At 36.3% G+C, this 20,650-nt stretch overlaps 1 protein-coding gene across 2 annotated transcripts in view; it reads left to right on the top strand.

The window, feature by feature from the left end:
• Atp9b (ATPase phospholipid transporting 9B) overlaps nucleotides 1–20,650 on the top strand; it is a 254,916-nt gene that overhangs the window by 26,751 nt on the left and 207,515 nt on the right. For both annotated transcript variants that reach the window (XM_078029853.1, XM_078029852.1), the window contains exons 4-5: nucleotides 253–366; nucleotides 11,236–11,344. In XM_078029853.1, coding sequence (XP_077885979.1) covers nucleotides 253–366; nucleotides 11,236–11,344 — 223 coding nt within the window. The remainder of the gene's footprint in view (nucleotides 1–252; nucleotides 367–11,235; nucleotides 11,345–20,650) is intronic.

The raw sequence follows: 20,650 nt of genomic DNA, 5'->3' as shown, positions 1-20,650 counted from the left end.
AACTAAAAATTTCATTAAAAAAATAAAGCCTCTTAGGGAAGGATACTTTTAATATAATTTAGAGTCCTAATTGTTGTTTCCCCTCAGTTTATCTCAAATGTTATGTGGGGTAACCTTTATATATGGGATAGCTTTAGAAAGCCAATTCCAAACAGAAATGTGGTTATATATTGTGCTGAATTTAATTATATATTGGAGGTATTAAAATTTTTCCTTGAAGGGATTGTGTTAATTTTCTCTTTTCCTTTTCAGGTTTTGTATGAACAATTCAAGTTTTTCTTGAATCTCTATTTTCTGGTAGTGTCCTGCTCACAGTTTGTACCAGCATTGAAAATAGGCTACCTCTACACCTACTGGGCTCCTCTGGTAAAAGAAAAAATTTAAAAAATTATGCTCAATTATTAATTATGATCTAAAAATGATGTTTAGAATACAATTTTAAGAGTTCATATGGCTAAAAGATAAATTAACGATTGTTAAAATGTTGTTGTTGCTGTGTATCATTTAATACTTGTTAAAGGATTTCACTGTGTTCTGTGAATTAATCCCCTTTAGCCCTGTAGGAAGTGTAAGGTCAGAGCACTGCCTGCAGAGCAGCAGGAGTCTGTAGACCTCTGTAGCTGGGGAAGTTATGAGTGTCCTTTCTGGGGCTTTCTGCACCTGTTCAAAGGCTTGTAGGTCTGTCTGCCTGGTCCCTGCTCCTTCCTTTACTATGGAACTGTTGGATGATACTGAGGTTGTAGGATCTGAAGAGTTAGTGTCTTGATGTGAAGCCAGTGGTGAAAGTTCTGAAGTGTTAGACTCCAGTAAGACAATTTCTGGTTGACAGCTTAGTGTATGAAGTGTTCTGAAAGGTTGATGACTCTTGGCATTATTTCAAATATATTCTTTTATACTTCTTTTCTTTCCTATTTTTCCCTTCTATTTTATCTTATGGTGCCAGGGTCAAAGCCAGGGCTTCAGCATGATAGGCAAGCACTCTACCACTGAACCACGTGCCCAGCTCTAGCATATTCTTCCTTGATAGTTTTATGCTATTTGTTGATAGTAAAGACAATAGAAAATTGTTCTGCTTACTTTTTGGTTGCCCCGTTTTGGGCAGGAACAGCAGGGAAAGTGATTCCTTGGTGAAAGAGAGGCACAGAGCTTAGTGTGTTCTTCAGAGTTGGAGAGGTGTGCTCGCTCCTGTGCTCATCTGTGCTGTCTTGTGTAGTCTCTCCACTAGAGACTCTTCCCAGTGAATCAGGAGAGCTGCTGTCACAGGACAGGTCCAGTGTGTGCCATTAGATTTTTGCTGAGACGTACTTTGTGACTCCCCATTCATATACCCTTAAGAATGGGGTGAATTTGAGGAATGAAAGTAACTTCATATGGAGTATAACTACAAAATCCCTGGATGAATGAGTATGTTTTTTACTTATTAAATTAGTGAGATTGAAAGAGACACAGGTGCTGAGCATGGGTAAAAATGTAATATAGTGGCTCTCATCCATTGTTAGGGTCAATATGTCTGCACACCCCTTGGATGAATGGTTGTTACTATATTTATCAAACACTTGGAGAATTGATTCAACAGTTTTATTTGAGGAATTTATCCTATAGAAATAATGATTAATTAACAAAGAGAATAATCCATTGTTATTTTTGATGAAAAAATTATGTAAGAAGTCAAATGACTGAATTGATTGAACTGTGGTATATTCTACTCACATATTGGAATAAAGTCTAGCTTTAAAAATGTTTAGGAAAGGTATTTAATAACTTCAAAGGTATGTATAGTAGGGTAAATTTTAAAAGGTAGGTTAATGTGTAGAATAACTGCACACTTCTTTTGAAGAGCCAGTAATATGCACCTTTGTGTCTAGCACTAGTCTAAGTAATGTGGTACAACAATGAACAAGACAGACAAAATCCCATCCTAACAGAATAAGCGTTCTGGGGGAGAAGACAGTCTACAAGCAGATTCATAATGCTGGATGGGTAGCCATGGCTTTGAAGAAGAAAATAAAAAGCAGAACAAAGGTAGAGGAAGTGAGGCCCTCTTAGGAAGGAAGTCAAGGATCGCCTCTTGTGGGGGTGGCATGTACAGAACAGGGGAGTGTTGCAGGAACAGTTTACTAATCTCACCATATTCTGGAGTGTGATCAGGTTCTCCTGCTGGGGAGTTGGGGGTAGGGGAGGGTACTTGGAAAGGATTTTAGCAGGGTGAGGGGCTGTGTCCCTCAGATGTTCCCACAGAGGAGACACAGAAGTATATGCAACCGAGATTGAAAGTGGTGTTTTACTAGGAGACGTGGAGAGGAGTGGAATGAACATTTCTTCCTTGTTCTCACCCACCTTCTACCCCATTGGGGTAGCTTCTGTTATGAATGTAAGATTATAGTTGCTATGTACTGCTTAGTTAACTTTACTGCTTATGCATGTATCATTTCAAATAATATGCAGTATTGTCTTCCATGCTTTATATAAAGTTGTCTTAATTTGTGTATCTTGTTGCACCGAATTTTATTTGGCTTCACATTGGTACATGAAATTGGTCCTTGTTGACACATGAATATTTACTTCATCTTTTGTTTTTCTAAAGTATTCCATTGTATGAATATATCACAACTGAGGTGTCCAGTGTCCTGGGAAAGGAGACTTTTCAGGTTGCTTCTAATTTTTTGCTACTACAGATGTTGTTTAATTTATAATTTCATTACTCATGATTCTTTATGTGCATATGCTAAAAATTATGCCACATATTTCCAAAAATCTCACTTTAAAAGTTTTTGTTGATCTTCAATGTTTTCTAATGAAAGAAATATAGCATCACAGAAATTTTAGAACAGAGAAAATACTTGGCAACAGTAAAAACAATATATTTATGATTTTAATGTTTCTATTTCTAGTCCCTTTTTTCTGTTCATAGCTTTACATGTTGTGTTTAACATATAAATATTATTGACATCTTGAATTTAATCTTTTATTAACTCACGTAGTGATAAACTGAGAACACAATTCTTCTTAAAACCAACACAAAAAATATGTATTTTGTTTTTGCCTTTGGTCCTTACTATTAATTTTTAATTTTATTTTTTTTTTAAATGGTACTAGGGATTGAACTCAGGGGTGCTTTACCCTGAGTTACATTCCCAGACCCTTTTATTTTTTATGTTGAGACAGGGTCTCACAAAGTTGCCAAGGGTGTGCTTGAACTTCGGATCCTCCTGCCTGTGCCTCCTGAATCACTGTAATCACAGGCATGCACCACTGCGCCTGGCTCTGATTACTTTTTAAACCAAAGAAAATTTCCTTTAGGTAGATTATTTATGAAGAATTTTATTTGATTTGTTCACAAAAATGATTATCTTCGCCTTGCCTAGAGAGGAATTTGTTAATGTGTGCATGTGCATGCATGGACTTGTGCATGTGGTTATGTGAGTATGCGCACACTATACTGTTCACAAAGACCATTTTTTTAGTACTTTATCTATTTTCATGTGAGCATTCATTTCCAGTTCTAGTTTCAGTTTTAAGTCCTGTAGCTTGAATTTTCAGCCACAGGTCTTTTTAAAATTTTTTTATTTTTTTCTACTTTGTCATATTTTTTTGACATGTAGGAATTAACTTTGTGTTTAGATGAGTACCTCAGTTAAGAAATTACTTCAGTATATTCGTATAAGGGATATTGTTTTGTTAAAAAGAGAAGTGAAAAGCCTCCTTGCTTTTTTTCCATTTGCACCAGTGCTTATTGTGATAAACTTTGGTGACTGCTCCAGAATCCTGAGTGTTCCTCATGTGAATCTCAGAATTGATCTGTTTGTAAGAGACATGATCATTTTCTTGGTCCGGCAGCAGCTGCAGTTGATGCCCTCTTTAGATGACAAGTGGTAATTCTTGTTAACGTGGAGGCTTTTGCTGTCTCTATGCACTTTTAACCTTTGGTTTAGCAAAAATCTTAAAATGTTGATGAGCACATTAGGCTCACCTTTAAATCCCAAGAAGCAGCTTTTGGGTATGTTAGTTCTTTGATTCAGGCTCACCTTGGAAGTATTTTTTAAAACTTTGAAAGTCCACATTCAGTATAGAGGATCTTCTTATTAATCTAGGCAAACATACCTGTATTTTGTTTATTTCGTGTTTTTTTATATGGTGCTGGGTATCAAACCCAGTGCTAGGCAAGCACTCTACCACTGAGCCACAACCCCAGTCCCTGAAGAATGCAAATTCTAAAACCCATTTGGTATCTTCCTTTTTTTAATCAAAGGAAATGTTCTTTAACAGGGATTTTTTTCAAAAGTTCTTGCTCTTTTTTTTTTTTAAGTTTCTTTTTTTCTAGTTGCAGATGGACAGAATCCCTTTGTTAAGTTTTTTATGCAGTGCTGAGGATTGAACTCAGTCCCTCTCACATGCTAGGCAAGCGCTCTGCCACCGAGCCCCAGCCCCAGCCCGCGTTCTTGCTCTTTTTGTACCAGTTTATTTTTACCCTGTATGTTCAGGGCCCATTATAACATGTTGTCTTATGCAGATATTTATGTTTTTGACATCTTTTCTTTGCTTGTTCTCTATAAGGTTGTTAAGAGAAAGGTCTTAGTTAATTTTTCCAGATTTCTCTTAGCCAAAAACCTGTCAACAAAGCCCATAATCATTTTATAGCTGGTGCTTATAAAATCTCATCTGTTGTTCTTTTGATGCTTATAAAGTCTCATGTCTGTTGTCCACTCATTTTTAAAGTGTTTTACTTCAAATTTATTCCCTTTGTTCTCTAAAATTGGGATGTTTTTGAAAACAGCAATAGCTTTATTAATTATCTTTCTTTTAAAATTATTCTTGGCAATGTTATTTATTAGCTTTAACTCTGAACTAATTTCTGTTATATTTCCTATATACACTGAAAACAACATGACTTTATTAACTCCATTCTCATGCCACAATGGAGATTGCCTGCCTACCATCTCTCCCCATCCCCCTAACTCCTTCCCTCCCTCTGCTTTCAGAATTGTTCTTTGATGCAAAGGTAGTATAATCAGATACAAAACAGATTATGATGCTTCAGTCAAATCAATAAGGTAGAACAGGTCTATCCATACAGAAGATTTTCAGATAAAGAAGATTCTGGCTCTGTGGATTTTTAACTTGTGAGCTAAATATCTTCCTTGTAATTTGGTACTACATAATTGTCAAACGGAGATCGTATGGGTGAGAAATCAATTGATTGAGTCTCTGATTTTCAGTCTTATGTTAAAATCCTTCTGTCCACCCTTTTTTGTGAGTGCTGCATTGGAGGTGGGCAAAGTATTGGAAGGAAGACAAAAATTAGTTGCTTAGAATCCTACCATCCAGGGACACCAACTGTCAGTGATCTGTGTTACCTACTCTCCTGTATGTCAGCTTCTTATCCATACTCTAGAAGAAAAGGAACATGTCTTTCAAAGTTTGTGTGACATATAAAAGTGAGAACTGACAATAAGCCCTTGAAGGTAAACTGATACTCTTTTGGTATTTGTTACACATGGCTCCTCAGTTATCTGGAGAAATAGGAGAAAGGCTGTGGACAGGCCACATGAGACAAACCATGTTGTCCAGTCTGACAGGCTCATTCTCCTGTTTCTAGGGTGTGATATTTCTTTGTGGCCTCTAGGGAGCAACACTATATGTCTCTGGCCTGGTTGGTACTGAGGTAATGGGAAGACTCAGTCCATCTTGCAATGATTTACTTGCTCAGCGCTTACATGAACTACCAGTTAAGAACTCTGAATATGCAAACTGTTAATGTAGAGGCCCTTTAATTGTGGACTGTAGTGGTTAAGGAAATAGTAGCATAAGTTTTTCTTACTTTCAGTTTGCTTTATGTTTGTGTGCTGGCTATGGGGTAGCAATTTGCTCAGGTGGATCAGATCGTGGTGACACCTCTTGTATGTTGCTTATCCTATGCACTTATGATATAGTCACATAAGCTCTTGATTTAATAAAGCAGCCTATAAATGCCAGCAGTCCTTGCCTATGAGCAGGAATTTGTTTCCTGTTAAGAGTCTCCAACTCCTGTTTTCAGGAATTGGGGCCTGCCTCCCTTTATTCCATTTCTCTGATATTGTTCCCTTATGACTAGTGGCTTATTTTTACTGACTCCTTGAATTTTTAGAAGCAGTAGGAAGTAGCACATTTTTTTTTGTGGTCTATTGTTACTTACTGAATTCAGAGTTAACTTTTGCTGCCTTTAAGCCGTAAGTTTAAAGAAATGAAAAGTAGAGCCACCTGGAGAGTTTAAATAACATGTGTGTCTAGAACCTGTTTGCTGGAGATTAGAAGTAAAAGTACACATTTCAAATAGGGCCTGAGCAAATCTGTGTTTCAGAACATTTTCCCAGGTGATTATGAATAATCTCCTGATTGAAACACTGTTTACAATCTGTAGATAAAATGCACTTGGCATTTGCTCATTTACAAACAGAACTTTACGAAATTACTTCTATATCATGAATAGTAAATATTCTAATTGTAAATATTCTCCTAATGGTCTAATTGCAAATATTCTCCTGTATGGGAATGACTGCATCTAGTTTCTGGAGTCAGAGATGCATATTATCTCACGTTACTGAAATGGAGCCGTGACTGGCAATGCATGTATCTATAATGGGATTGTCTTCTCCCAAAAAACTTACTAAAATAACTATGCATCTCAAAACTGCTGGTGTCTTTGAGTCAAGGAAGTATTTCCTCATGAGTGTACCATGAATTTCTTTTTTTGTGTATATTCAGGTTGTTTCTAGTTTTTCATATTCATGCTGGGATACTTGAATATTTTTTTTTTCCCTTTGGGATGATTTTCTAAAAGTTAAACTGCTTAGCTAAATATGTATAAATTTAAAGGCTTTTGAAAATACTATATCTCTTAAAGCTTTTTTGGTAGTGGGTGAGTAGGTATAGGCTGGTCTCACTTTTAATATTTTCTTCTTTTTGCTTTGACTTTAGAATAAAGTAATGAATTTAGTTATTTTTTTCAGTCTCTAATGGGTTCTTTGGGAACCACTTTTATTTCATTGATACTTAGTCATGACAAGTTGTCAGGTATGGAAAACTAGGACATAATTCCTTGTAGTACATTTTTTACTGTTATAGAGACACTTGGTCATAATATAAAAATCTTTATTCTTAAAATTTTGTACTTTGCACAACTAATACCATTTTTAATGGTAAAGGCTGAGCAGTTTGTCACTAAGATCAAGAACTTATCCTCCCATTCCTTCTATTTAACATTTTATTGAAGATAAGGAGAATAGAATAGTACGGTAAGAAATTAAATCAGTCATTTAGACTGAAAGAAAGAACAAAAGCTATGTATCTATTCACAGATGGCATGATTCTTGTAAACAAGAAAACTTAAGGAATCTACACAGAGCTATTATAATTAGAAAATGAATTGGCAGGGTTGCAGAATACAAGATAAATATACAGAAATCGTGTATTTCTGTATACTAGGAATAACTATCTTAAAGTGAGATTAAAATAACAATTCAATTTATGATAGTATCAAAAAGAAAAAAATACTTAGAAATAAATTTAGCTAAAGTGTGAAATTACTGAAAATTACAAAGCATTTTTAAAAATAATCAATGAAGATCTGAATAAATGGAAAGTCATCTCATGTTCAAGACAGTATATTGTTATGATATAGCATTTTCCAAAAGCATCTATAGATTTAATAGAAGCCCCATCAAAAATTGCAGCTCCCCCCCCCCAGAAGTTGACAAGCTGATTCTAAAAGTTGATATGATAATACTGGGGACCCAGAGTAACCAGTATATCCTAGAAAAAATAGATCAAAGTTGAAGTACTCAAACTCCCCCATATTCATGCTGAAATAATCAAGACAGTGTGATAATGATACAAACATAGGTGTACAATCAATGGAATAGAATTGAGAGTCCAAAAGGAATCTTTGTATTTATGATAGATTGACTCTCAAAAAGGCTACCAACACAGTTTGATGGAGAAAGAATAGTCTTTTCAAGAAATGATGTTGGAATAACTGAGTATCTACATGCAAAAGAACAAAACTGGATGCCTTCCTAACATTGAACACACACAAAATAAAATGGATCAAAGACATAAATGTAAGAGTTAAAATTATAAGATTCCTAGGAGAAAATAGAGATGTAAAAATCTTTGTGACCCTCAATACCAAAAACTGAAATGATAAAGAAAAAAATAGATAAACTGAGTTTTGGTCAAAATTTAATTTTTTTTTTTGTATTAGAGGACACAATGAGGAAAGTAAAAAGATACACCCTAATGGGAGAAAATATGAGGTCACATTTGTAAATTACATATTTTTCAAGGCATCTGTATTTAGAATAAGTACACAACTCAGCAACTAAATGACAACAACTGTTAAAAAGCGGATGAAGGATCCGAATAAACATTTACTCAAAGAATAAATCAAAGTGGCTTGTAAGCACATTGAAAGATGCTCAACAGCACTGTGGTGAGGGAAGTAAAAATTAAAACCACAGTGGATGGCTGCTGTCAGCGAGGCAGAGGAGCATGTGCTAGTGGTGAGGGGACCCATGTTTTTAGTTGGTGGGGTTTTAAAGTGGGCTAAACTCTTGGCAGAACAGTTCAGCAGTTCCTTAGAATAATGAAGTTACCATGTCACTAGAATAGGTGAGGCATAAGAGGTGACTGCTCCTAAGTATGGGGGTTTCTTTTGTGATGCTAAAAAATATTCTAAAATTAAATGATGTGGTGGTTGCATAATTCTGTGAAAGTACTAAAAAACAATGAATTGTGTACATTAGAAGGGTTGAGTTTAATGGCATGTTATATGGCAGAAAGCTGTTACTTAGAAGAAGGATGAATTATATGCTAAGAGTGTAGGTGGGGGCTGGGATTGTAGCTCCGTGGTAGTGGTAGAGTACTTGCCTAGCACACGTGAGGTCCTGGGTTCAATCCTCAGCACCACATAAAACTGAAATGAAGATATTGTGTCCACCTACAACTAAAATATAAATATTAATTAAAAAAAAAGAGTGTAGGTGGGTTAGATTCTGCCCATCAGTGGCTATGTTCAGGGAGACCACAGCCAGCAATGGGTTGCACAACGCATGGCTTCTTTTTCAGCAGGTTTAAGAATGGCTTCAGGATCCTTCTCAAAATAGGGCTGGAAGTACACTGGAAGTACACTGGAAGACCAGTGAGACCTGTCATGTTGTGGGAGATTACTCATAGATGCTGGTGTCGAAGGGTCAAGCAGTCTTCATTGGGAAACAGGTCTAGGGATCTGTCCATCTTCAGGTTGGGGACATACTTCTGTGAAAGGACCATAAGTAATGGGGAGCTTCCCTTCCCTTGAGCACGATTGTGAGGGGATCAGGCTCAGAGAGGGACACTGGCACAGCAGGTGTATGGGGAGCGCTGAGGAGTGCCTAGCCTGGCCAGGCTGGAGCAGTTAGGGGAGCACAGCCAAAGGTTAGAGAAATGAATCTCAGCACTACTGATGGGCAATGGTAGCAGCTTGTGTGGAGGACTGGGCTATCCCAGGACCAGGCATGCAGGGGCGAATGGATAGAGTGCACAGATACCAGAAGTAGCCTGGAGGGAGGTTTCCAGAATAGAAGGGGTGGAGGGGTAAAAGGAAAGAAGCAGTGGACAGTGGCCGGGAAGCCCACCTCCTTCCAGGGTGGTTTGAGTCCATGGTGGGGAAAGGAAATTGAAGTGAATTGAGGGGAAGGGGATATGGAGAGGATTCTGTGGTGCAAAGTGTATACTAAGGAGGAGAAAGCTTGTGTTCTTAGGTATGGATGGTTTTAGGGCTGAAGCTACTTATGAGACCGATATGGAGATTGGGGGAGAGAGGCTTGTATGGATGGTTTTAGGGCTGAAGCTACTTATGAGACCGATATGGAGATTGGGGGAGAGAGAACATGTGCACCCTCTGACGTAAGTCATGTCACACAAAAGGCTTTTAATACGATACTCAACAAAAAAAAATGCCATTTAGTGGCTGTAGAAAACATTCTTCAATGGTCTGCTTAATGGTATAAAGAGGAAAAAAAATGTTGAAATAAAGATCGCTGACTTTTTTTAAAATATTTATTTTTTAGTTGTAGTTGGACACAATGTCTTTATTTTATGTATTTTTATGTGGTGCTGAGGATTGAACCCAGGGCCTTGCACATGCTAGGCGAGTGTTCTACTTCTGAGCCACAACCCCAGCACCCCTCCCCATTTTATATTTATTTTTTAGTTGTAGTCGGACACGATATCTTTATTTTTATTTATTTTCATGCGGGATCACTGACCTTTCAATGGAAATTCATCCAGTGTTTTCTTCTTTTGGTACTGGGGATTAAATCAAGGGTGCTCAACTACTGAGCCACATTCCTGGACCTTTTTAAATTTTGTTTTGAGACAGGTCTTGCTAAGTTGCTTAGGGCCTTGCTAACTTGGTAAGGTTGACTTTAAACTTGTGATCCCCCACCTTAGCTTCCTGAGCACTGGGATTAAAGGCCTGTGTCATCGTGCCCAGCCAGTGTTTTCTTATTTCTAGCATAGGTTGAAGCTAGGTCATCAGGAATATGCAGCCTGTTGATGAGGTTTCTTTAACTGGGGAGGTGGACTTATTGGGAGACACACAGGCAGTGTTTCAAAGAGGAGTTATCATTAGGCTGGGTTGTGGTAATGTCGAAATTTTGTTTAGAGAACATCCAATTCGGGATGCAGATTTTCACTTGAAGATGGAAAAGCACTGTAACTGCACCTGTACTTCATTGCATTTGTTGGGAAGCTGATTAGTGTGGGTGTTATGGCTGGAACCTTCTCCTCCTCCTAAATACTCTGATCCTGCTGGAAAGATTCCAGTGAGGAAATTGCTCTAAGGTTTTCATGTCAGTCATTGTTAATGTGCTGTTTGAATGCCTGAGTGTTGTAAATGTAATTCATGGGTTTCCTGAAGATCGCTTCTTTGTTTCTCTTTAGGTTACTGAGTATTTTCTGTTATATGTGTTGGAATACATATGATACAAATTTAAACATTTTTTTTTGGTACCATAAGGGCTATAACACTTTTACTTGGTGTTATATTCCCTTTGTAGTGCCTTTGTTGTTTCTTTTTGTCTTGTTTTTCACTTAATTTATACTTCAGAGAATAATATAAATTGGAAAAGTAATATTAAATAGTACAAAATAATCCCATGTTTCTTTTTTGTTGTTGTTAAAGTTGTATTTTCTAAAATACTTTATTTTGTTTTATAGGGATTTGTCTTGGCAGTTACTATCACACGGGAAGCAATTGATGAATTTCGGCGTTTTCAGCGAGATAAAGAAGTAAATTCACAACTATATAGCAAGCTTACAGTAAGAGGTTAGCAAGATATTTTTAATCCTATTTAGCATTCCCTAATGTAATCATCATTTTATAGTTAAAACATGTCCTGATTCTGGTCTTGAAAATAGTGTTATGTTATATCTGATTTTTTTTTTTTTTAAATATCTAACTCATGCAGTTTCACGGGTTGTTTTGTCTTGTTTTGTTTTGCAGTTCTGGGGATTGAACCCAGGCTCTTACACATGTTAAGTGAGTGCTTTATCACTGAGCTATATACCCAGCTCCTAGGGTAGATTTTTATTCTAAATGCTTGGATATATGTATGTGTTTGTTTATATATTTATATATGTATAAATTTATATTTTAATGTATTCACATAATCACATGTTCACATCAACATATCCATATACATATATATTAAAATTATATAATGTGCTCTATTTCAGTTACATGTGAGATACATGTGAGACCCAACTCATTTATCTAAAATTACCTTTGTATTATGTTGTTGTTATTTATTTATTTTTTTTCAGTACTGGAGATTAAACCCACTGGGGCTCTACCATTGAGCTATACCCCCAGCCCTTTTTATTTATTTTTATTTTTTGGTGTGTGGCAAGGTCTTCCTAATATCCCAGGTTGGCCTTGAATTTGTGGTCCTTCTGCCTTAGCCTCCTGAGTTGCTGGGGTTATAACAGACCTGTGCTAATGTATCCAGCTTTGTATTATATTTTAAACACACTTATAAAGATCAGACATCTGTACCATGAAGTTAAACTATGCTTCAGTACAAAAGCATTTGAGCATTGGAAATAAATATTACAATCCAGTGTGGTAATGGGTGCATACATGTTGATTCTTTAACCTTCATTCAGGACATTAACCCGTTTTAACTTAAAATTTTAAAGAGCCTGTTTATCTGATTTTTAGTCCGTAGTTGAAAGAGAAACCATATATTGGGAAGAGAATGAGGGAATCTATTACAAAAAAGTGTTGTGACAGTAGAAGAGTAACCATGATGCATTGGCAATGAGACACCGAAACACAGAAGGAGAATTTATAATAACCCCAAAGTCTGTTGAAAAATGAAATTCATAGTGGATTTTGTAACTTTTCTATATATGTGGTCATATATAATGAATTGCTTACCTGAAAATAGTCCCTTAAAAATTATCAATTTTAAACAGTTCATTGGGCTATGTTTTAAAATTCATTCAGTTAAGCTGGGTGTGATGGTGTATGCCTGTAATCCTAGTGACTTTAGATTAGAGGCCTTGAGGCAGAAGAATTACAAGTTTCAGACCAGCCTCATCAACATATCAAGACCCAAGTAACTTGGTGAGATCTTGTTTCAAATTAAAAAATAAAAAGGACTGGGGATATAGCTTGGTGGTAAAGTACCCCCTCTGGATTTAGTCCCTTGTACCAAAAACAAACAAAACTAAAAGAACATAACCATCCACTTAAAATATATACTTCACTGATTTTTGGTATGTTCAGAGGGTTGTACAGATGTTTCTAGAACATTTGTAACATTTCAGAAAGACACCTGAATACATTAGCAACCATTCTTCATTCTCCTCCTTCCCTGCCCACCCCAGCCCCAGGACCACTGTTCTACTTTCAGTGTCTGTGGTTTTTACCTGTTCTGGATATTTCATGTAAGTAGAATTATAAAGTGTGATATTTTTGTCACTGACTTCTTTCATTTTACATGTTTTTAGGATTTATCCAGAATGAATCAGTACATAATTTTTTTTTCTTGACAGGTAACATTCCATTGTTATGATAAACCACTTTTTGCTTTTTTATTCATCAGTGGATAGACATTTGAGGTGTTCTACTTTGTGACTATTGTAAATAACACTAATATGAACATTTGTAGACAAACTTTTGTGTGAACATTATAAAATTTCTCTTGGATATGTTTCTAGGAGTGAAATTGCTAGATTAGATGATAACTATGTTTAGCATTTTGAAAATCTACTGACCTATTTCTAGGTTGATTGTCCTATTTTACATTCCTACAAATCTGCATGAAGGTTTCAGTTTTATGACATCTTCCTCAACACTTGTTACTGTTTTTCCATTTTTCTTTTGAAAAATTTTTTCTAGTTACAGATGGACATAATGCCTTTATTTTATTTATTTTTAAATAAATAATAAATGCTGAGGATTAAACCCAGTACCTCACACATGAAATAGGTTAGCTTTCCTCCACTAAACTACATTCATAGCCCCTGCTGTTTACCTTTCTTATTGTAGCCATTACTTTTTGATTGGAGTGGGTGTGAAAGTAATATCTTGTGGGTTATTGATCTGCATTTCCCTAATGACTAATGATGTCATATACTTTATTGGCTACTTGTGTATCTTTGGTTCAGATCCTTCACCCACTTTTTAAAAATTTTTTCCACATGGTACTGGGTATTGAACCTGCAGTGTTCTACCTTAATCCACATCTCCAGCCTTTTTTATTTTTGATTTTGAGACAGAGTCTTGCTAAGTTGCCCAGGTTGGCCTTGAACTTGGGATTCTCCTGCCTCTGCCTTCTGAATAGCTGGGATTACAGTAGTGTGCCACCATGCCTGACTTTCTTCACCCAATTTTTAACTGACTATCTTTTAGTTGCTGAGTTGTAAGAATTCTTTGGATTTTCTGAATTAAGTCCCTTGTTTTATGATTTACGATTTCAGATTTTCTCTCCCATTCTCTGGGCTGTATTTTTACTTTATGATAATATCCTCTGATACATAAATGTTTTTAAAATGTTCATGAAGTGCACTTCATCTCTTTTTTTCCATTGTTGCTTATGTTTCTGGAGTTGTATCAAAGAAATAATTGGTCAACCCAACTTCACAATAACTTGTCTTCTTTATGATTTTAATCAATCTTACATTTAGGTCTGTTGTTCCTATTCAAATAGTAGTTTTTGTATGCTGTGAGACAGGGGTCCACTTTTTTTTTTACATGAGTATCAAGTTATTCAGTATAATTTGTTGAAAAGACTTGTTATTTCTCCATTGATTTGAAAAATTATTAAAAAGCTTTAATGCTTGTGATGGTGGCATGGTGGAGAAAATACTAGTTCTAGAAAAGAAGAAAAACTTTAGCTTTAGTTTTGGGAAAAAAAAAACCCAAATGGCCTGGTAAATTAGGTATAATTTGCAGGGTATGTTTAATAACATAATATAGGACTTAGCTTATTTAAAAATTGTTTTAACTATGGCATTTGGACTTAGCAGAGTTTATTTCTGATATATTAATTGTATAGTTGAGAACTAAGTGGAGTGTCAGTGAGAAGGGCATAGTAGGTAGTACCATTTGCTTGTCCTTCCACAGAAGTATTGAATATCAAGCAGAAACCATTAAAACCGTTTTGGTTAGACCTCTGGAAAACACTCAGGTTTATGGCAGCCATGCAATTGCTGAATCCAGGAAAAGGCAACTTAAAAACTGGCATATAGTGTTTTTTCCTTTTTTCTTTTTCCTGCAGTTAGTTGCCCTGGACCCAGACCCTCTCCAGTAAGTCTTGAAGGTGACAGTCTACATTTGTTTGCAGAACAGATTTATTTAACAAAAATGATGTTGTCCATCTAGCCAGTCTGTGGATGACTTGAGGCACTGACCCAAGATTTTGTTTAATCCACTTGGAACTCAGTACAGAAAAGCAGAAAATCAGCAGGCATATCTCAAGTGTTTGGTAGCTTAATGACCAAGCACTGTAGTCTGGGGCAAAAAATTACAGCTAATCCTGACACTAGAATGTCAGATGCCAGGCAGAAAAAAACTTGGGAGAGAATGTCTTTGAGAAATTTGGTTATTCAGAAGCACCTGTGCAGGCTGGGGAATTTTGAGAGTCACATGCAGGTTGAGAACTGGAGGAATATCAGAAAAGACCTAAGAAGTTCTTTGGTCTTTGGTGTATCTTTGGGTTCAGTGTAAGTAGAAGTAAAGGCTACTGAAAAGTTGTAAATGGCCTTAGCCCTTTGCTAGTTCCTGAAGGTGACCTGGAGTGTAGCACTAATCTGCAAACACCAAGAGGTTTTATTTTGTTTCTTCCCTCTCCCCTTCCTCATATTCAAAGAAATGTCTGTCAGAACAAATGCCTGGCTGTATACAAGCTAACAGAAGAGAGACTTAAGAGATTATAAAACTTGCTCCTTATAAAACTTGTTTAGAAAAACCACTAAACAGCTATAGCGTATAGAAAGCTACAAAACTAACACAGAAGTGGGAGAAAATATCTAAACATCTTATTTCCAGAATTATAGATTGTCCAGTTTTCCACAGAAATTTATAAAGCATGCAAAGGAACATTCACAGAAGAAATTAATAGAGAAAATCTTTGAGGAAGTCGTGACATTGGACAAGGAATTTAAGTTAGCTGTCTTCAAGTGTGCCCAAGGAACTAAAAGGAGCAATGGGGAAATGCTGAACAGAATAATACATCGAGGGAATGATGTATGGACGAGTAGAGAATATCAGTGAAGGTATAGAAAATTATATAAAGGATGCAAATGAATTCTGGAGCTGACACGTATAATAAATGGCAAGAAAAACTCACTGAGGGTTTCAGTAGATTTGAGGAAGCTGAAGAGTCAATGACCTTGAATTTGAGTTAGTAGAAATGATTTGTTTTGAAGTACAGAACCAATGAAGAAAAAGGAGCATTCTTCAGAGACCCATGGAATAATGTGAAGTGTGCACCCATTTTGTCAATGGAAGGAGAGGACAGAGGGAAAGGGAGAGAACAAAGAAGGAAGAGTGGCCAGGCACTTCCTCAGTTTAACCAAAGATATTAATCTGTCTATTCAGGATGTTCAGAGAGCCCCTAGAAGGCTAAACACAAAGAGATCCACTTCCAGATACATAACACTATTGAAACTTGAAAACCAAGAGGATATCTTGAAAGGAGCAAGATAGAAAAGATCAATTACTGTGGTACCCTGGAACATCACAGAGACCTTGTAGGTCCGAAGGGAACAGGGCGCCATGTTTTAAAAATGATGAAGAAAAAATATTGTCAATCAAGAACCTGGTAAAAACACCATTTAAAAACTGATGGAGAAATTTAGACATTCCCAGATAAACAAAAACTGATAAATTTTTGGATATCTGATATTACCAAAAAAGTGAAAAGATGAACAACTTATAGAATTGGAGAAAATATTTGTAAATCGTGTGTGATTAAGGCCCAGTACCAGAATATGTTAAGAACTCTTACAGTTCCACAACAAAAAGGTAACCTATTTAAAAAATGTGCAAAATATCTAAATATGCATTTCTTCAAAGAAGGTACAGAAATGGCCAATTAGTACACGAAATGATGCTGAGTTAATGTTATCAGTTCATAGGAAAAGGTACATCAGAACCACAGCAGGATACTACCACACATCACTAGGCTAGCTGTCTTGAAAAAATTGTAAAATAACAGGGGCTGGAGAGCATCTTCTTTTTCCTGGACCCAGGCCCTCGCCAGTAAGTCTTTTTTAGAGAGAGAGAGAGAGAATTTTAATATTTATTTTTTTTAGTTTTTGGCAGACACAACATCTTTGTTTTATGTGGTGTTGAGGATCGAACCCGGGCTGCATGCGTGCCAGGTGAGCGCGCTACTGCTTGAGCCACATCCCCAGCCCCCTCACCAGTAAGTCTTGAAGGTGACAGTCTACATTTGTTTGCAGAACAGATTTATTTAACAAGAATGATGTATGTCCATCTAGCCAGTCTGTGGATGACTTGAGGCACTACAGAATTGCTTGTGGGTGTGTTTTCAGCAGCAGTGGAGAACATTTCTTGGTAATTCTCAAGCACATTTCTTGTAGAAAATTGGGAAAACGTTCTCTGCTGTTTTTTTTCTTTTTGAACTTTTTATTTTAAACATGCTAATAATCTGAAGATGCTTTGTTTGGAAGAAGAAAATATTTTAAGTAGAATATTGATCATCCTGGAATAATTTTGAGTTGTCTCTGTTTGATTTCCTGATAAACTACTTACATAGGAATTATCTATATCTGTTGCAGTTACTTCGCATCTTTTCTCCTTGTTTATGACTGGTTTTATTATTCATCACCATCTCCTTTGATGCAGTGCCAGATGCAGAATTGAGGAAGGGGAAATGGAGTAGACAATAGTCAGCAGGTCTTGGGAATTTCTGATGAGAAGGTCTCTAACTGTGTGCCCATTGGCATTTGGACTTGTGGAATTAGTGCTGTGTGCTTTTCCCTTTGCTAGGTCGAGGTGTATCAATTGTATTTTGACTGTAAGTGTCTAGTGGCCTAGAACTGATTCCTTTCTATGTGTATTTACTAAGGAGCTATATTGAGCTGAGAACCATGATAGTTTCATAAGGTTAAAACATGAATTAGTCCTCGGCTTTGCTTTTTAAAGAGTTGATGCAGTCTCCTGTGCAGATAGGATCAATTTAGAGGGTTGTTGTTTGTTTTTGTTTCATTTAGCCATAAAAAGTCTCAGCAGTACTAAGTTTCTTCCTACAACTTGTGATGATTGTTTTTCAGTATGCCTTAGCTGTTTCTTTGGATAGTTCTGTCATTTCTTTTGACTCAGTTTAAAGTACTGAAACGTAAGTGTGATAAGTCTTTGACCGTATTTAATTGCTTCGTGAGTGTGTATGCACATGTGACTGTGAGAAGAGGATCTTCACTTGCTTACATGCTTCTTGTGTTCCAGTCTGCTTGTCAAAAGGAATGTTGTACAGAAAGAGCCATCTTTATTTCTGTTTTAGAGTTTTTGATTCGCTTATGACAACATCTTGTAATTGTACAAGTTGTATTAAAATCTTGGCTTTTTTACTTTCATATAAAATTTACACATTTCAGTAAAAATTTGTTGTCTTTCAGTGAAGTTCACACTATTTACGAGTGATAATTACTCCTTAGAAATGCAAGCCAAGAGGTTTTTGAGTCCCTGAGTAGTGCCTTTTGTGGAACGTTCAAGCAGTATGAACATTTCTAAGGGAAGTCAGAAAATGTAGGGGATTTTATGGTTTGCCACACTTTCTGCTTGTCAGACAGGCTTCTCTGTTGCCATCCTAAGGTACTCCAGTCTTAGCTGAGTTGGCTTATAAGGAATTGCTTGGGGACCAATGTGCTTAAAGTAATCAGAGTTGATTGCTGTGGTCCCCTGCTCAGATGCACACTGATGATCTTGCTTAGTTTATTTCTCTACATCATCTCTTTGTTTGTCCACTTCTGTGACAGTTAAGACAAAATTGAAAAATGGATATTTAAAAACCACTTATACATGTTTTATGTAATCCAGCAGCACTCTGTCTGTGCTTTGGTTTCAGTTCAGTGGTCCAAAAATATAATAGAAAATTCCAGAAATATAGAACTTGCAAGTTTTCAATTACTTGCTGTTCTGAGTAACATAGTGAAGCCTGGCACTGTTCTGCTCTGTCCCTTCCTGATGTGAATGATGCTTTTATCCAGTATATCTGTACTGTGTATGCTCCTGGCCTAGTACCTGTCTCAGGTATCAGACTGTTGTGATTTTGCAATGATTAGGTTCAGGTAACCCTCATATTAATTAACCATGGTCCTCGAGAGCAAGAGCAGTGATGCTGCATTTTGGACATGCCAAAGAGAAGCCATGAGAAGTTTCCTTTAAGTGAAAAAGCATAGATTTTCTACTAAGGAGGAAGAATGTATGTATGCCAAGATTGTGAGGATCTATGGTAAGAATGAATCTTCTCTGAAATTGTAAAGAAGGAAAAAGAAATTTGTGCTAGTGCTGCTGTCTCAGCTCAGACTGCAAGTTATGGCCGTAGTGTGTCATACTTGCTTAGTTAACGTGGACAAGGCCTTTAGTTTTAGGCTTTGGTGCTGCTCATGGTTTCTGGCATCCTGTGGTTTGGGAACATAGCCCCTGTGGATGAGGGGCCAGCTGTGTAGTCAGAATGCTGCTTCTATAAGTCTGGTTGGTTTTTCACGTCATGCCTTTCCTTGTAGTACACTCAAGTCATCCTTATTGTCTGTGTTTTGAGTGGTGAGCAGCATTTGACAAGGACCCATCCCTTATCTCATTCAGGAGCATTCAGTCTACATTATGGTATTTATGCCAAGTGCTTTATGTTTATTATCTCATTTTTGATTCTCTGTGGCTGGACCAAGGTAGATATGCATACCCTGGAGTGGACATGACATGGTTACTTAGGTTTAGATGTGTTTGTATGTTCATGGGTGTATAGTTAGGTACTTAAATGGATATGCAAACTCAGTTACTACTGTTTTATTTCAAGTCACCCTTAGAGGTCTGTATGAATTCATGTCTACATGAAACGAACTTAAAAATTTTTAAGTTAAAAAAATGATCTCTTGGACATTAGGGCCTAGAGTATGTGAACTATAACTTAAAAAATGCTGTTTTGCTAATATTATGAATCTTATAAGAGATAAGAATTTAAATTAGGGTGTAGATAAGTTTATCTTAAGCCACAATATTTCTTTAGGAAACTAGAAATTCTGGAACTATAACGAGTTCAATTTTGATCTCCAGTGCTTTTCATAGAATACAGGGTAGAGTTTCAGTTAGGGAATCTTTCAGCCTAATCTATCAATAATAATTGCTATGTGGTATTTTTTCTAGGTGTTCTGTTAGCATAAATCTAAACATTTTATTGTATCAAGTTAGTTAAAGATGTTTCTCACCAAAAAGTCCTTCAATTTTAATCTCTTGCCTAATGTATTATAGTGGTATTGTAAATGATATTCTGAAGTTTTAATCAATGAATAAATGAATTACAAAGCACTGTTAAAAAATGAAGAACAAATGAGTTAAAATCCTAAAATTCATCTTTCACATGTCGCCTTTCTAAGATATTGTTGGATGTAGTGCTTGTTCTCTATGTAATTTTGGAAAGAGTGTCAATTCCTTTATTACCTTATAACATTAAATTGTAGAAGATGCAAGAATGTAATTCTTTTTTAAATAATTTTTTATACCTTTGTTTTTATTAATTAATTTATTTGTTTGTGGTGCTGTGGATCAAACCCAGTGCCTCACATGTACCAGGCAAGTGCTGTACTACTGAGCTATAGCCCCAGCCCAAGAATGTAATTCTTAATTCTTTATTCTGTTCTTTTTTGCTTATTTCAGTGATTTGAAGGAATTTTCCCATGGTTTATAAAGAGGGCTATGTTTTCTTTTAGAAGCACAGATCCTTTTGTCTGTGTGTGAACTTGCATTTCTTAAAAAAAAAAAATGATCAAACTGCTGTTATATACTTGTTATACTTAACATTATAGCCTTATCAGGTCTGAAGGTGTTCTTTCATATCGCGTCCAGTTGTATGATAGTACATCTTAAGGGACAGCATTCTTT

Source organism: Ictidomys tridecemlineatus, chromosome 13, assembly GCF_052094955.1.
Source record: "Ictidomys tridecemlineatus isolate mIctTri1 chromosome 13, mIctTri1.hap1, whole genome shotgun sequence".
Taxonomy (NCBI): domain Eukaryota; kingdom Metazoa; phylum Chordata; class Mammalia; order Rodentia; family Sciuridae; genus Ictidomys; species Ictidomys tridecemlineatus.
Note: the sequence above shows the minus strand (reverse complement) of the source record. Positions and strands in the feature narration are given on the sequence as shown.